Genomic DNA, 18715 nt, shown 5'->3' with positions numbered 1-18715 from the left:
TGCAAACCTCCACGTATGGGCAGCAGGAACAGACCAACCAAGTCACCTCCCCAGCTCCCTAAACACACATCCTTAAGAAATATATATCCTTTGGGGACTTTTAGAGATTTGTCTGTTTGCTTACTTTTAGAAACAGGGCCTCACTTTTCCTGGCTAGCCTGGAACTTGCTGTGTATAACAGCTGGCCTCCAACTCACAGAGATCTGCCTGCCTCTGCCTTACAAGAATTGGGATTAAAGGTGTGCACCATCGTGCCTGGCACAAAATCAATTTTTAAATTTCCTATTAATGCCTGCAAAAAATGCCCAACTAAAATTTTTTTTGAACCGTATTGATACCAAAAATAAACTTAAAGCTGTGCTTTCCACACGAAGTGGGCAAAAAGCTGAACACCCTTCAGAGCCATGCTCAAAACAAATATTTCCAAAAGATAAGTAATAGAGAATATGTCCACTCTTCAGCTGCAAACCGTTTAATCTCATAATCAGGAAGTGACTGAACCACCTTACCAAGACAAACAAGAGGGGTTAAGTCAAATGCTTTCCTAGAGGGGGAAGGCTGTGTGGTTCAACTCCACATCTACGGTGCACTTCTGGGAGTACTCCTGCTGCGACTTACCCCAGTTTTATCACACAGGCGTAAAGTATGAAAGGATCCAACGGCAAACAACTCTCCGTCCGGAGCCCAGGCCACTGAGGTAATGGGGTGCTCGTGAGGCTGAGAACTGTATAGCACGCGACCATAACTATCCCAAACCTACAAAACCAAACATTTTACATGTTTTATAATGTCACCACATTACTACAAAAAAAATTGTCCTCCAATAAAATATCAAGTGAAGACTAAGAAATCATGATCATAGTGAATTAGCACCTAGATACTTTACCGTCATACAAGGAGGACAACGCAGAACTCCTGGAAACTTACATGCCTCAGAAAGAAGAATTTCACACTGCTAACCCTGGATTAAACAGGACATCCACCCATTTTAAGTACTTTAAGTTTAATAGGAAAATCTGGTGATGGCTGGCCCGTCCTAGAATCTCTTTTTGCCAAATGAGATTTCTATTGACTTCTCTAACATTTATTTCACTTGAAGTCCCTGCGACTACAGTTACACGACACTTTACTGTTGGAGCTAGGGATTCCGCAATAGGGGTACCTTTTGCCTAGCCTATCAATGGTCCCAGTACTGCAGAAAGGGGAGACATCTGAGCACTCACAAGGTATTTTGAATGAGATGGACTAACATTTAAGAAGCTACTCGGACTGAGTTTTCAAGTTTTAAGTGACTAAAGAAATGAGCTGATTTAAATTGAAGCACAGAAAAGGAGCTGAGCTGATGTTGCTGTTTATTAAATTGAAATTTTATTATGAGAACTTTAAATAGCACTTAAAGCTGAAAACCAGTTAGCTCAATTGTTACAGATAAAAGACTAAGAGAATAGTCTTATATGCTAAACATTTTTCCCCTAAACTTTATTCTTTGAAGCTGACATTAAGTCTAAACAGTATATATTATCATGGCCAGTCTTATTTGTCAACACAATATAGAGCCATGTGAGAAAAGACTGTCTACCAGGTTGGTCTGGGGATGTTGGTGGGCTTCTGTCTTGATTATGTCAAATGAAGAGGGAAGACCCACCCACGTGGGCAGCATGACTCTCTGGGTTTGTGTCCTGGACTCTAAGTGTTAAGCCTGAATGAGCTGAATGCAAGCATGCATGCATGCATCCTCTCTCTGCTCTTGACTGCTGGTGTGACTAGCTGCTTCAAGTCCCTGCCCTGCCTTCCCCACAATGATGTAACCAACCACTGTACGACACACAAACCCTTGCCCTCTTACAGCTGCGTTTATCGGGAAGCTTTAGCACTGTAACAGGGAATGAAGCTAAGACACACACCTTATACTTACAGTCTTCACCAGCAGATAAAATGAGGTCATTGACTGAGTTCCAATCGACTTTTAAAATAATGCCTTCATGGGCTTTCCACTGTGAAGGGGAAAGATATTACAACCTTAGAAGTGAAATTTTTTTCTATAAAAAAAACTGCTTTCTGTTTTCTTTTTGTTTTTGGTTTGTTTTGTTTTTCTTAAGAGATGAGGGTCTTACTGTGTTGCTCAGCTTGGCCTAAACTACTAGACGCAAGTGGTACCCCTGCCACACCCTGCTTAGTAGCTAGGGTGACTGTAGACCACTGTCATGCTCAGCTTGTCACCTCTTTCTTTTTCCTCCTCATCCTTTCACGGGTTCCTATCATGCTCCAATAGTCACTGTGCAGCTCCTCATTGGCTTGCTTCGTTCCAGTTTACATAAGGAAGGCAGCTGGCACCACTGACACTCAGATTACAGTTTACATCCTAGGAATCTGCCCTGCTGCCTGGACGCCAATGGGAAAACTGCTTGCTGCTAAATTGTTTCAAGTTTGACTTCAGCGTAATAAGCTGGAATAAAAGTGATATAATCTAAGCTATCAGCTGACTTCAAATCTCCTTTGTACTGCTAGTCCTTTCAGTGATACTGTCTTCGTGCTTTATCTACAAACTCAAGAAAGGGCTAGAAGTTGATCCTGGGGCCTCACACATAAAATACGCTTTACCAGTTAGGGATATGCCAGACTGTTTTGTTCTTTTATTTCAACCTCTACTGTATAAACATCTTCAGTATATTCTCTCTCTCTCTCTCTCTCTCTCTCTCTCTCTCTCTCTCTCTCTTCCTGCACATCTCCTAAGCTTTATTCTCTTTACTTTAATGGGTCTATGTCACAACAGTATATCACAAATCCTCTGCTGATTCACTATATAATGAAATGCTTCCTGTAATAAAAATATATTCTATACATACAAAATCCCTACAGACAGACATATACAAGTTACCCAGAAATTTGCAATCTATAAGACAAGCATGGTTTTCTTGCTCTTAAACATAAATGATAGAGACATATAGAATGCATATCCATATATATGGATATATATATATATGTCACACAGAACCTGTGTAGACAATAAGCATGGCTGCATTACTGTTAAATGTAATTCATGTTCCTGTCTGCTATTACCATTCATGTAATTAGGCTTTTTTTTAAATTTAAGATCCATTTGAACAACAAGCTCCTTATGGCAGAAAACATCTTCTATTTCTCTTTCTTATAAAATAAAATGAGGACACATTTTGTTTGCTTGCTTGTTTTGTGTGTGTGATGCTGTGATCAAACCCAGGGCCTCACACATGCTGGTCTATCTATTTAATATACAATACTCAGCATACTGGCATACAGCTGGCACGTAGTATATTTATACTGAATGAATAAATATGCTTCCTCATATAAAACAGGATTCTGAGTGTGTGGAAATGGGGCTTACAATTCTAAACTGCATTTCTTTTCATGGGCCATCCATACCTGCATGTGCTTATACTCCTGGAGAATTGCTACAAGTTTAGAGTTACAAAAGGAATGGATAATTTGCATTAAATTTCTAATTATACTCCAACTCCTCTTTCGCTCCAGTGAACTGTGATAATGGGTTTATTTTCTTTCTCTTCTATTCTGGCCTATATGCAAGCCTTAAAGTACATTTTATGATGATGCACATAGTTTCAAAGTTTCATTTATATAAACCTAATTACAGATGTCTTAACACACTTGAATATAAACCAAAGGTATAAATGAAAAGATTTCATGTTCCTGTTTTTGCTGCCTAATTTCATTGCAGATTTATTGGTTAGTTTTTTGTCAGTTTAATACAAGCCTGAAGAGAAGAGGGAGCCTACATTCAGAAAATGTAGAGTAGTCTGTAGGCCTGTGGGCTACTTTGATTAATAATTGATAGACAGAAAGACAGATGGGAAATAACACATGTGGTCTATACAGAAATTATAGTATGTAACATCAAAGTTTCCTTAACCTCTTTTTGCTTGAAATCTACATTTACCCAATTTCTAAAGCAGGTGCTCTTTGTTTTTGTTTTTAATTCTGTGTGTTCAACTGCCTGCACGCAGGTATGTGGACTACATGTGTGCGGTACCCATAGAAGCCAGAGGAAGGCACCAAATCCACAGATGCTACCTGCTGTGTGGGTGCTGGGAACAGAGCCAGGATCCTCTACAAGAGCAGTAAATGTGCTTAACTGCTGAGCCATCTTTCCAGCCCCCACACTTAGATTTCTTAAAACACTCTTACACCTGATGTAGGCTGTCAATCTCCATCACCAAGTTCTTTATATCTTTTAAAAATCATTTTTAATTTATTTTATCATTTTATATGCATTTCCCTACATGTATGTCTGGATACCACATGCATGCCTCGGGGTCAGAAGAGGGCATCAGATTCCCTGGAACTATAGTTTCAAGCAGTTGTGAGCCATGTGGGTGCTGGGAATCTAATCTGGGTCCTCCAGTGCTCTTAACGGCTGAGCCACTGCTCCAGCCCCCTTTCCATCTTTTTTCATGTGAGCTCTCTAGCTTATTAAAAGGGGAGGAAGACATATTAGTTCATGACAACGTAACAGCATCAGTAACAGCTACTCAATATCAAGTGCTTACTACATGCCAGACATTACCAGATCTCACAAACCATCTAGTCAGCGGGTATTACTGTCATAGACAGGAAGGCTGATATGCAAAGAGACTCAAACTTTCTGTCATCACACAGAGGAAGCAAGTGAAGACCTGACCTGGCGCCTGCAGCAGTTTAATCGAGAGCAGCTTAATTTGACAATGTTATCCACACAGTTCTGGCTTTAGAGCCCTGAAGGGTACAGGAGCAAAGGGCTGTGGGAATGTCTTCTGTGGTTAAAGAAAAGCTCTGAGGCAGGTATGTGGCAGGGCCTGTATGGAGGCCCCGAGAGGCTACTCCATGAAGCTGTGATGAAGCTTGCTTTGCACTGGAGACCACAAGACAGTAGAGACGCCAGAGTCACAAAACACCTGCCAAGCAGAGCTGCAGAGAAGGACTAGAGCCAGCTCAAGAGAGAGAAATGTAAGCCATCGAAGCCCTTAGACAACAGACATGGGGCTACAGGAGTTGGAGTTTGCCCTGCTGGGTTTCATTTTTGTTTTATGGTTCACCAAATATTTTTGTGCTATGCCCCCAACAGAAAAGTAACCAAGACAACAGCCAAACCACACTATGTCTTCACCAAAATGTAAGGGACCATTCTGCCTTCCAGTACTAGAATCAATAACTAAATTGTGCATCCTAGCTTAAAGGGTGTCCTTCATTTGGTCCTGCCCAACCAGTCTCAACAGCCATGGTTGTTTTGCTTGCTTTGGGGTGATTGTTTAACCCTTTTCCTCGCATTTTTAAATAACCAGTGTTTTTCTACTCCCTGGGTTTAGGATCACCTCCCCACCTATTCTTTAAGATTTAGCCCCTAAAAACTTCCTCCTTTTCTGAATAGCACACAAGCAAATGTCAGCTCAGCATCTATCCTTATGCCAAATGTTCTCTATATGATTCATAACGTTATATGTACATAATTGGTTCTCAGTCTTATACTGACTCCTCCACCATTCTAAAAAAATACTAAAACAATGCCAGGCCTTCAAGAGAGCACAAGTGTTTGACAGATAATGATGATTAAAAGCAAGATCTAAGCACTCTTAAGAGTCTCACTTCGCTTTGTTTGGTCTCAGACCTACACACAGGAGGCCAACTCTGTAAACTGCAGGATGCTCACCTGTGCTGACTCACAGGCCAACGCAGTAACTCAACACACCTGCAGGACTGACTAGACCAACGTGAGCTGAAACAACAGAAACGTGAGCCTTCTGGGAAACGTGAACGCGGATTCACTGATCTGTAAGAAAGTCTGATAAAACTGCAAGTGCAAAGCTCTCCGGCCGGCAGGGGACTAACCAGAAGGCGGGGACTGCAAGAACCACCCAGCTTCTCAGGGACACGGCGCCAGATAGCAACTTACAAAGGCTGGAGACATACCTGTAAAATTTTAGCATTTGGCTGAAGAGGTTTAATGATGAGCTGCTTGCCTGCTGTATAAAGAACCTTTTCGGAATCGGGGCCCCATGCTACTGAATATACTGGTATTCCTGCAGAAAAGAAAGGAGAAAATGATAAATGTATATTTTCATGGCCTTAAAAAATACCGTAATGTTAAGAGGATTAAAATCGTGGTATGGTGGCACAGGCCTGCAATCTGAATACTAGGGAGACTGAGGCAGGATAATCCTAAATTCAAGGTCTGAGCTATGGAGTAACCCCATCTCAAACAGGATGCATAAAGAATCTGTGTGTTATTTTCATTTCCCCCTTAGTAGTCCTTTCATATTGGAGAATACTCTGAGGCTGAATCACAACTGATCTAATATTTCTAAATAAAAATATTAAAGATTTACTGTGAGCCGCTGACAAGCTATATTTTGTATTTGTTTTTGTTTGTTTGGTTGGTTGGTTTTTGGTTTTTTTGAGACAGGGTTTCTCTGTAGCTTTGGAGCTTGTCCTGGAACTAGCGCTTGTAGACCAGGCTGGTCTCGAACTCACAGAGATCCGCCTGCCTCTGCCTCCCAAGTGCTGGGATTAAAGGCGTGCGCCACCACTGTCAGGCTTTATATTTTGAATTTGTCTGGTTAACTTTGTAATATTTTTGAGAAATGAGCCTCCTGTGTAGCCCAGACTGGCCTCACTTCCTGACTTTTCCACTGGGATTACAAGTGTGCCCCACCTTACCAATGATACAATATTTTTCAACCAATTTAAATCTTGCTGAGAATATACAACATTTTTCAGACATTCCAGATACTAGTCTATTAAAATATAGGATAAAGGTTTTATAAAATTCATGGCTTTTCACCTCCCATGAGTAGCCAATGTAGCTGAAACTGCCTAGATGTACAAGGTAAATATATAATTCACACACACACTCATTATATACGTAAACACCATAAATAAATTTAAATTATATATACCATTATTTATATGTGTGTCTGAGTATATTTAGGGTTTCTTTGTGTAGCCCTGGCTATCCTAGACTCCCTATGTAGACCAGGCCAGCCTCGAACTCACAGAGATCAACGTGCTTCTGCCTACTGACTGCATGCACTGTGGACTGGTATATTCCTACATAAAATATACACTGAGTATGTGTTATCGTTCTCCACCGTGTTTTCTAAGACTAACACACAGTCTTTCACTGAAGCTAGAGCCCACTGATTTGGCTAAACTGGCTGGCCAGTAAGAGCCATGGATCCTCCTGGGCAGAGAATCCACAGGGATGGGATTACAGGCGTCCACCACACCCAGCTCCTCTATGAGGGTGTTAGAGATAAGAATTCAGGTCTTCCTTTGTGTGACAAGCAGTTTACCAAATGAACCATCTCTCCACCCTACCCGCTTTCTTCGTGACACAGGATCTTGCCATACAGCCAGGCTGGCCTCAGACTCCTGATCCTGCTGCACTTGCCCCCTAAACACTAAGTTCAGGGAGGCGGTTCACCATCATGCTTGGTAGCGACAGTATTCTTAACTGGATTACTCTCTGGGATATCTAATATCTTCTAGAAATCTATGCTTTATGTGACCTTCACTTTAAAAAATGAGTATAACAGCCAAGTAAGTGGTGTGTGCCTATAATCTCAGCACTCAGAAGGCTGAGACAGGAAGATTACAAACTGGAAGCTATGCTGGACTACACAGAGTTATAGGTCAGCCTAGGTTACATAGTAAGATTTTATCACACGCGTGCGCGCACACACACAATATACATTTGTATATAAACTTATTGAAAGATTGGTTATATAGTAATAAACTGTAATCTCCTTGCCTTGGTCTAGCTACCTAGTCACTAGAAAAATTAATCAAAGTTATATAATCAAAGTTAATCCATGAACCATTACCCATTTATAATTATAAAACCAAGCCTTTGAAAACTAGAAATATATATTTTATAGCATTTGGCTTCTATGAAGAAATGAATGAATGAATGTGAAAGACCCCTGGAGTAGGGAGACTCTCACCCAATTCTCGGGATAACACAACCTCCCAAGAACTCAGGAGAGACCATCCTTGCTGCAATCACATGAGGTTTATTGACAGGAACCAGCACCCTGGGTTGAGACTCATTTCCCACGCAGGGGTGGAGGAGTTCGACCCAAGTAGTTGGAAGAAGGAGTATTTAGGGGAAGAAACCACAACCCAAAGGGGGTAGGGAGGGCGTCATTGGAAAATTCTGAAAACACCAGTGATAATCACAAGGGGCTAACTCCCCATTTCTCAAGATTATAATCTAACTTTATGGTCAGCTAGTTCCTGGAACAGAGTCACTGGACCGGCTAACCTAGATTTTTTGCTCTATTCTTCCTGCTAGAGGGGTCTGGATTAATCCAGGTCTTTCAAATGAATGAATGTTAAAGAAATTTACATTCCCAGGAAAATAAAATCTGAATTTGACGATTCATGGTCAATCAATAAGATTTATTTGTTTGTTTGGTTGGTTTTTCAAGACAGAGTTTCTTTGTAGCCCTGGCTGTCCTGGGACTTGCTTTGTAGACCAGGCTGGCCTCGAATTCACAGAGATCCACCTGTGTCTGACTCCCTAGTGCTGGGATTAAAGGTGTGCACCACCACTACACAGCATGATTTAATTACTTAGAAAATTCAACATGCTATAATCAAGAGGGATTGAATTTCACTAAGACTAATACACTACTTATTTTGTGCATTTTCCCCAAATAAGTGTCTAAGTGAGCAATTGAATAGTCTAGTTTACACCTGTTCATACTAACTCTTCAGGATGGTTTCCACAGCTTACATTTAATGGTATAAAAGCTCTAATAATCCTGCTTGGTCAACAGCACCTGGGTTTTGTCAGTATGGCAGCAAGCCATGAAACTCAGCTCAAGGAGAGGATCAGACTCAAAGGGTCCCTCTCCTCCTCTCTAAGAGTAACCTGGACTTGGCCTGGGATTCAAAAGCAGATTCCCAGCCAGGCTGGATGGGCTAATGCCTATAATCCAGCATTAGAGAGGTTGATACAGGAAGAATCACAGCAGATATTTTCTGCAGGGATGAGCCCCCTGATAGGTTATACAACCTCAAATGATCAGCCCTAAATACAGGTGCATGCTGGCAATACTAAATGGACTCAGGAGGCTGTGTACACACACAACAATAGGTTTTATACAAAAACAACAACAGTATGAGGCATGGTGGCGATACACGTCTTTATTCCCACTCTGGCAGGTGAGTTCAAGGCTAGCTTGATCTATTTATCAAGTTCAATGCCAGCCAATGGTACATAGTGAGACCGTTTCAAACAAAACATAACAAAACAAAATTAACAATGTTTATAGAATAGGTTATGACTTCAAGATAGAGGGGACATGGGAGAAGTAGAAGAGGATAGGAGAAGGGGGAAATGATGCAAACACAGTGTGCTCATGTATAAAATTCTCAAAATTCTTCAATTAAAAAAATGATGTAGTTAGGAGTATAGTAACCTGGTACATGCTTTCTAATTTCTATGATTATAGTTACATTTTTGTGCAAAAGGGAAATTAATTTGTTTTTATTTCTGTTATCAAATATTCACAACACTCAGTAAAAGCACACTTTGCTGAGTTATACACTAACCAATGATAAACACCTGCCCCAAGGAAACAATTCTGTAAGAACAGCTCCCATTGAGTTACACAGGATGTGACTTTAGGCCTTTAGTTGTGGTCAAAGGCACAGCTGGGGTGTAGGATGAGGAGCCAGGGATGTTTTTGTCCTCTTCACTTTAACATCTGAATTGAGGCCTCTTGAGGTGGCTGTGTCACCATTTCCTTGTTTTCAAACCTTCTCTCAGAACTCTCATCTGCCTACTATGTTAGGACAAGAAGATCATTTATTTCCTGCTATACAGTTTTTAAATAATAGTGTTTCAGAAACATGATTTCGAGTATAAAACAAAGCAAGCTTAAAAACTGAAACAAGTAGTCCCTCTGTTAGGGTTTATACCACATTCTTTCAGTCGGGTGGGCACTCAGAACATCCCATCTGGGCACTCTGCATGAAGATCATTTATTAAGGTAGATGATCAGCTTCACAAAGAAAATGGTTCCTTCATGCTGAATCCCTCCAACTAGCATGAGACAAATTCATAATACTTACACTACTGTTAAAAGTATATGTATTAAAGAAAAACTAGTCAGGCAATAGTGCATGTGTGAGATCCCAGCACCTCAGAGGCTGCGACAAGAGGACTACTCCAAGTTCAAGGCCACCCCGAGAGCAAGGCCAGGCCAGCCAGGGCTTTACATCAAGAAAACACAAAAGAGCACAGCACCGACCATCCCTGGTGCTGCACTTCAGATTACAGAGCACAGCACCGACCATCCCTGGTGCTGCACTTCAGATTACAGAGCACAGCACCAACCATCCCTGGTGCTGCACTTCAGATTACAGAGCACAGCACCAACCATCCCTAGAGCTGCACTTCAGATTACAGAGCACAGCACCGACCATCCCTGGTGCTGCACTTCATAGTACAGAGCACAGCACCGACCATCCCTGGTGTTGCACTTCAGATTACAGAGCACAGCACCAACCATCCCTGGTGCTGCACTTCAGATTACAGAGCACAGCACCGACCATCCCTGGTGCTGCACTTCATAGTACAGAGCACAGCACCGACCATCCCTGGTGTTGCACTTCAGATTACAGAGCACAGCACCAACCATCCCTGGTGCTGCACTTCATAGTACAAAGTAGAAAAATGACACCTCTAGGCACCAGACTGAATTATTTCAAAATAAGAATTTAGTAAATTATACAATAGGATTAATTTTATCATTAACAAAAACAGAAACACATAATCATTTTCTAATAATGTCTGGCCTTTTATATAGAAAATTTTTATTTATGCTCCATATCATTAAAATACTCAAGATCATCTTGTTTTTCTGACTCGTTACACTAAAAGTCATGTGATCTTTTTGACATTTTTTAAGAAACCACACGCACCTGGGGTTGTGTTAAATGTCAGACCCTTATCTCTCTGTAAAACAAATTCTCTAAATTCTTTCAACCCGCTGAAAGCACTTTAAACCACAGGGAAGTTGAGAAAGTGTATTTCGATTGTTTTAAGGAAGTACCTGGTCAAATGTAACATGTTTTTCACATTCACACCATAACAGCATCACGTCCAAGTGCTGCTTTTCTGTTCCTAAAGGATGCATTAGAAACAAATGCTCACTAATCGATGCAGTGAGGATGTTAGAGGGATGGAAATACTAGAATGAAGTGCAGCACTGAGTAAACAATGTCTGTTAACCACTGTTAATGACTAGCAAAGGCTTTGTTCTGCAGTAATCAACCAGTAGCTTCCTTTGCTCTTCACTGCAGCAAGCACTCAAGATTTAGTTGCCCGTGGACAATAGTGGCCCACACCTGCAATGCCAGTAGCACTGGAGAGGTTGACACAGGACTGCGGCACAGTGCATTCTAGACAAGCTGGAGTCCCTGTGCAAGGTTCTGTCAATAATAATAATAATAATAACAACAACAACAATAAACAACTTTCCCTTTTGTCCTACTTATAGAAGACATGAACTAACTATAGATAATCAAGAGGGACTCATTCCAAAAAAGACAACATCTTCTTTATGAATGTCACTGGGTCAGGAAAAAAGCTTAAACAAAAGAATTTTTTTCTTCACTTTTTATCCTCACCTACCTCCCAATTTCTTTCATCTTTTACCTGACTCCCAAGTTAAATTTCAGCCTTTATTTCTGATCTTCAACATATTTCCATTAACCCCAAGACATCTTGGCTAATTTCATCATATACAGTTCCACCTTTTATTATTTCACTTCTATTTGAAAATAGGAAGAAATGTCCTTACATATTTAACTGAATATCTCAATCCATAATCAAAATAGACAACGCAGCACAGAAAGGACTCAATTGTAATTATTCACAACTTAATGTATTTTTCTCAAGGATGGTAACTCCTCATAGGCACCAGTGAAAATCATTTCTAAACCAAGTCTAACTGCATCCCACTCAAGTTGGGATTATCTTTAATATTCAATATCATTTTCTATGCAAAGACCTAGTAGTTATAAACTTTATACATGAAAAGCTCTAATAGTCAACAAATGAAACAGGACCAGCTATAGTGGCATGTACTTTTAATCCCTATGCTCCAGACTCAGAGTCAGGAGGATCTCTCTGAGTTCAAAGAGAGCCAGTGTAGTGGCATTTCATTTGTATCTGAGGTAGAAGTAAGAGACAGTGGCTGGCTCTTTCGTTTTTCTGACCTTCAGGCTGAACCAAAATTTCTGTCTCTGAACTTTTATTAATTGTGCTTCAGCCAGGGGGTAGAGTGACTCTGCCTCAAAAAAAAAAAAAAAAAAAAAAAAAAGAAAAAAAAGAAATGAATTCAGGAACTAATTTCTCTTCATCAACAAATAGGAAATGCACACACCACCAAGTCTGATGACCTGATTTTGAACCCCAGGACCCACGTGCTGGAAGGGAAATCAACTTTTGTAAGTCATGAGGTTAGCACACCGGAGACCACCACACGGACACTCGTAAAGCCAAAGGGGGAAGTCTTTGTTGCTGGCTGGTGACTTGCTGGCTGGTGACTTCACGGGAATGCCTAGACGATGCAGCCCCGAACCCCCCAATTTTGTCTTATATGCACAAAACCCACATCCTGGTTGCTGCATTTCAGTTAGTAAGAAAAGGAACTACAGAAGCCAAAAAGGCAGGGTTAATATATTGGGGACTTTCCTGGAATTCTTGACTTAGCCTTTGTTCCTTGCTGGCAGGTGTTGCAGCCTACATGCTGAGCTCCAAGGCCTGAACGATGCTTCCAATGTGGCATCAGTTGTGCTAAGGTCTTGGCGGGGGTGGGGGGTCTACTAAGGCCTGGGGGCCTGCACATCTGCTAAGGTCTGACCTCCACATGTGTGCCATGGCATGCATTTACCCACACACATATACACATACTAAATAAATGTAATATATACACATATGTGTGTGCACATATGCCAGAGAATAAACTTTTTTAAAAAGAAAGAAGTGTAATTAATACAAATGTGTGGATGGAATAACAAGGATACTCTCAACACTGTTGATAGAATTCTGAATTTTAGAGTAAATTGGATTTAATATATTTCTGTATCAAATTTCCAGACCCTTTTGTAAAGGAGGATGACTTGCCTGACTTTCTGATTTTAGACATTAACACCTAACCTACAAGTAGTCTAGACATAACTGTTCTCAAAATTTGGTCTCTAACTCACTTGATGTCATCAAGACCTGTTTCTTCTGGAATAGGTCATTATGGCAAGTTAATGTCTCTAATGATTTTTCCAGAGATGAAACAGGAAAAGTCTGCCTTGCTAGAAAAGTACACCAGTAATTAAAACATCAAGAATTAAATGCACAGTTCTGCAGTATTAAATGTAAAAAAAGAAGCAGATTATTCGATTGAAATATTTACAGGATAACTAAAATAGGAAAATATAACAATATTTATCAATTTAATAATGAATATAAGCCTTAAATGAGAATAAGGTTAAATAAGACAAAAATGATTAACACTTTCAAAGTCGTCGTCACCCCCCCATTCCCAACAGGGTTTCTCTGTGTAGTCCTAACTGTCCCAGAACTTGCTGCATAGACCAGGCTGGCCTCAAATTCAGAGATCCACCTGCCTCTGCCTCTGCAACCACCTGGCTCTCAAAATCATTTTTATACCAAAGAAATTATTGCTATTTAGAATGATGATGAATAGTGCCATTACTAATTTAAAACATTTCCTTGTTTGTAAACTAAGCAGTAGTTCAGTTCCCAGATCCCTAACATATAAAGCACAGCACAGAACTAATAAATCGCTCTATATCACTATCCTCTCATAAATAATATTAAGCAATTTATTCCAAGTTCCGACTTTAGACTTAGAAAGTTTGAAACAACAAAATAATAGACTCAAGGATAATATGTGGCAAAGAAAACACTCAGGAAGGTGCTGAAGAAATGCCTCAGTAGTTAAGACCATTAGCAGAAAACCTGGGTTTGGCTCCCAGCACCCACATGGTGGCTCACAACCATTTGTAACTTCAGTTCCAAGGGATCTGGCACCCTCTTCGATGACATGATATAACGAAATCTATGGAGCCTAGACCTAGAGGTAGCATGGTGGTAGTACTTGCCAAGAAGTTACAAAGCCTTGATTGGAGTTCCAGCTCCAGCATTAAAAAAAAAGAAAATCTATAAAGCCAAAAGAAAAACATTGTGCCCACTAAAGTAAGACTTACTCTCTAAAGACATATTTCATCACTTTACTACTGAAGTAATAAACAACTTTAAAACAGAAACATACCTATGACTGTTCCCAAGAATCCTAAAAGTTTTACTCATCAATGAACATTCTACTTAGAGATATGGGTAAAAAGATTTTACTTCAAAAGAAAAAGACTTCTTAGTAATTCTGATCACTTCTGTTAACATTTGTTTAATGAAGAACTAAACAAATGTAACTTTAACATTAATCCCAGAGTGAACACCAGTTTTATAATGCATTAGTTATAGATGCTCTATACTATAACTTTACAATTCTGAACAATCATCTGCAAGATCAGCTCATACATGCTTAGGTAAACATAAGACTGTTTCGTGTTCTTGGTCATTAGTCTATTATATCATAAGAATTTACATGCAATTTAAGCCCCAACAGGAACGGCCGCCATATTGATTACTGCCCTCCTTTCCCCACACAGAATACTGAGATATTCCTTTAAACAGTATCAATTACCAAGTTTCACTCATTACCTATTCCCCTTTACCAGGATAGAAATCACAGGTGAACATCAGTTACAAGGTGTGCTAATATTATCAAATTACTGGGACTTCTTGTTGTTGTTTTGAGACAGAATAGCCAGGCTAGACAGGAACTGGCTACTTAGAACAAGCCTCAGACTATTGGGCATCCTCATGTCTCAGGCTCCAAGTACTGGGATTAAAAGCATGGTTCACTGACTCATTGCAATGAACGTTTGCTAGTAAAGCTGATAGGACAAAAGGGTGTTGTAAGGAGGGCCGCTTGTTCGTTCCCCACTGCCCAGACTCAAAATAACCATACAGAAACTGTATTATATTAATACACTGCTTAACCAATGACTCTAGCATATTCCTAGCAAGCTCTTACATATTAAATCAACCCATTTCAATTATTTTATATTTTACCACGAGGCTCGTGGCTTACCGACAAGGTTCTAGCTGGCGGCTTGCATCTTTCTCCTCTGGAGGCTCCATGGCATCTCTAAACTCTTCCTTCCTTCTCCCAGCATTCAGTTTAGCTTTCCCTGCCTTGCTCTACTCTTTTGCCCTATGACAGGCCAAGAGAGTTCCTTCATTAACCAATGGTATTCACAGCACACAGAGGGGAATCCCACATCAAAAGAACATACTACAGCACTTGGGAGGCAGAGGCAGGCGGATCTCTGTGAGTTCGAGACCAGCCTGGTCTACAGAGCTAGTTCCAGGACAGGCTCCAAAGCCACAGAGAAACCCTGTCTCGAAAAACCAAAAAAAAAAAAAAAAAAAAAAAAAGAACATACTACATGCCACACTGAGGCCCCCTTCATTAACCAATGGTATTCACAGCACACAGAGGGGAATCCCACATCAAAAGAACATACTACATGCCACACTGAGGCCCGCTTCATTAACCAGTGGTATTCACAGCACACAGAGGAAATCCCACATCAAAAGAACATACTACATGCCACACTGAGGCTCCCTTCATTAACCAGTGGTATTCACAGCACACAGAGGAAATCCCACATCAAAAGAACATACTACATGCCACACTGAGGCCCCCAGTGCCACTAAGATGAATGAGGAGGTGTTGGAGAGGAGGGAAAGAAGGAGAAGCAAAGCAGTTTTTGATTTTTTTTTTGGGGGGGGGAGGTTGTTCTCTTATTTTTATTTGCTTGCTTACTTTGTTTTCTTTTGTGGGGGGCACACTGCAGAGGTGAGGGGAGGATGGGGGGACCTGAAGATAAGTGAAATTGGGGTGCATGGTGTGAAACTCCAAAAGAATCAAGAAAGAAGTTAAATTAAAGAGAGAGAGAGAGAGAGAGAGAGAGAGAGAGAGAGAGAGAGAGAGAGCACGGTTCACTATGCCTGGCTATTGGGACTTTAAAATGAAGAGAATATGTTTAATATCTTCTCATATGTGGTGTTTATCCTTTCTTTTCAGTACCATGGAGTGAACCCAAGGCCTTCTGCATACTATGTAAGTGTTCTACCAATGAGCTATTTTTGAGACAAATCCTTGCTATATATTTCAAGATGGCCTCAAATTCACAATCTTCCTGCCTTTGTCTCTTAAGTGTTAGGATTACAGGCATGCAGCACTACACCCAGACCTTCCTTATGCATAAGATGCTCTAAATATTTCATAATCATTTAAGAAGAGTATTTAGCCTACAATTGCCTTTATATAGATTTACTAACAGAAAGAAAAAGTGTGTTTGTCAATAATGTAGCTCTGCGTATTCAGGAACTCACTATGTAGAGCTACCTTTGAGATCTACCTCCTTCTGCCTCCAGAATGCCCACCACGCCATGCCTGGCTTTTTAAATGTATTTTAATGCCAGGCGGTGGTGGCACACTCCTTTAATCCCAGCACTTGGGAGGCAGAGGCAGGCGGATCTCTGTGAGTTCGAGACCAGCCTGGTCTACAAGAGCTAGTTCCAGGAGAGGCTCCAAAACCACAGAGAAACCCTGTCTCGAAAAAACCAAAAAAAAAAAAAAGTATTTTAATTTAAATAATATTACCATGGTCCATCAGGCATCACAGAAAGTAAGAGAGTTCAGGGTCAATGAGATGACTTGGCAGGAAAAGAAACCTGCCACCAAGCCTGTGACCTGAGTCCCATCCCTAGAATCTACACGGTGAATGAGAAAACTAACTCCCACAAACTGATCTGTAACCGCCACATGGGTGAAGATATGTGAACCCACAAATAAATGGATACATAAATGTAATAATAAAAAAGTATAGGGACTAGAGAGATGGCTCAACCATTATGAGTATTTGTTGCTCTTGCAGAGGACCCACATTCAAGTTCTAGCACCCACAAGTAACTCCGGTTCCAGGGTATCTGACACCCTTGCCCTCCTCTTACCTCCAGAGGCACCAGGCATGCACGTGGTGCACTGACAAACATGTAAGTAAAACATTCACATACATAACATAAGTAAATCTTTTTTAAAAAATCGTTCCTAAGTCCCAAGTGAAGTAAGAGAATTCAGGTTTTGAATGTGACCAAAGTCAGTTTCAACCACTATAGTAGATTCTTTTTTAAGGAAAAAGTATTTTCTTAGATTTACTTACTTTAGCATTTTATATGTATGAATATTTTGTCTATTTACATGCACATATGTAGACCATGTGCATGTCTAGTGCACTTGGAAATCAGAAGAGCATATCAGATTCCCTGGAACTGAAGTTACAGACAGTTATGAGCTGCCATGTGGGTGCTGGGAATTGAGCCCAGGTCTTCTGCAAGAGCAGCAAATGCTCTTAACTTCTGAGCCATCTCTCTAGCCCTATACTAGACTATAAATATATAAAATGTTGAGACACGTGTGTTGTACAATCTTGGAAATTCAATGACCAGTTGTAAAGCATACCTTGCTGAGCTAATGTTGACCTAAGCATCCCCGTCTTTGACCAGATTTTCACTTGTCCATCTTCTCCAACTGTGAAGGAGGGAAAAACATTATCTGTAGAAAATATCTCAGGTTTACATTTGCACATAGAAGTAAAAATCTAAATGTTTAAAATTCAGATACAATTCATTCAAAGTGTAAAAGGGTGTGTTTTAGCAGTAGATTTTTTTTTTTTTTTTTTTTTTTTTTTGGTTTTTTTCGAGACAGGGTTTCTCTGTGGCTTTGGAGCCTGTCCTGGAACTAGCTTTGTAGACCAGGCTGGTCTCGAACTCACAGAGATCCGCCTGCCTCTGCCTCCCGAGTGCTGGGATTAAAGGCGTGCGCCACCATCGCCCGGCTTAGCAGTAGATTTTTAAAAACTTACATGAAAAAACTTTCATCAACATAACCTAACTTCCATAGCCAAAATTTTATTTTTCCTTAAAACTTAGGAATATATTACTCAAACACTACTTCCATTCTCACTATAATCTCCACTTAGAATATTCCAAAGAGAGTATTCTCAGTGTACAGTCTACCGCAGCTGACCACCAGGGAGAGTATTCTCAGTGTACAGTCTACCGCAGCTGACCACCAGGGAGAGTATTCTCAGTGTACTGTCTACCGCAGCTGACCACCAGGGAGAGTATTCTCAGTGTCCTGCCTACCGCAGCTGACCTCCAGGGAGAGTATTCTCAGTGCCCCGTCTACCGCAGCTGACCTCCAGGGAGAGTATTCTCAGTGTCCTGCCTACCGCAGCTGACCTCCAGGGAGAGTATTCTTAGTGCCCCGTCTACTGCAGCTGACCTCCAGGGAACAGAAGGAATGAGTGAAACGAGAAGAAATGAAATCCACAGTGACCATCTTAGCTGAAAGAGGGAGAAAAGCCTGGTGCTATAGAGAGTCATTTAAGAAAGGGAGTTGTGTTTGGTTGGTTGGTTTTGATTTGGTTGTTTTCTGAGTTTTTTCAAGGCAGCGTCTCACTATGTAGCTCTGGCTGTCCCTAAAACTCATTACGCAGTCCAGGCTGACCTCGACCT

At 40.7% G+C, this 18715-nt stretch overlaps 1 protein-coding gene across 5 annotated transcripts in view; it reads right to left on the bottom strand.

Annotated features, from left to right (window-relative positions):
• Positions 1-18715, bottom strand: part of Ift80 (intraflagellar transport 80) — a 125240-nt gene that overhangs the window by 42957 nt on the left and 63568 nt on the right. For all 5 annotated transcript variants that reach the window (XM_057756707.1, XM_057756708.1, XM_057756705.1 and 2 more), the window contains 4 exons: positions 17658-17726; positions 5941-6050; positions 1905-1994; positions 619-756 (listed from right to left, as the gene is read on the bottom strand). In XM_057756707.1, coding sequence (XP_057612690.1) covers positions 619-756; positions 1905-1994; positions 5941-6050; positions 17658-17726 — 407 coding nt within the window. The remainder of the gene's footprint in view (positions 1-618; positions 757-1904; positions 1995-5940; positions 6051-17657; positions 17727-18715) is intronic.

The sequence above is a fragment of the Chionomys nivalis genome, chromosome 24 (genome assembly GCF_950005125.1).
Source record: "Chionomys nivalis chromosome 24, mChiNiv1.1, whole genome shotgun sequence".
Classification (NCBI taxonomy): Eukaryota; Metazoa; Chordata; class Mammalia; order Rodentia; family Cricetidae; genus Chionomys; species Chionomys nivalis.
Note: the sequence above shows the minus strand (reverse complement) of the source record. Positions and strands in the feature narration are given on the sequence as shown.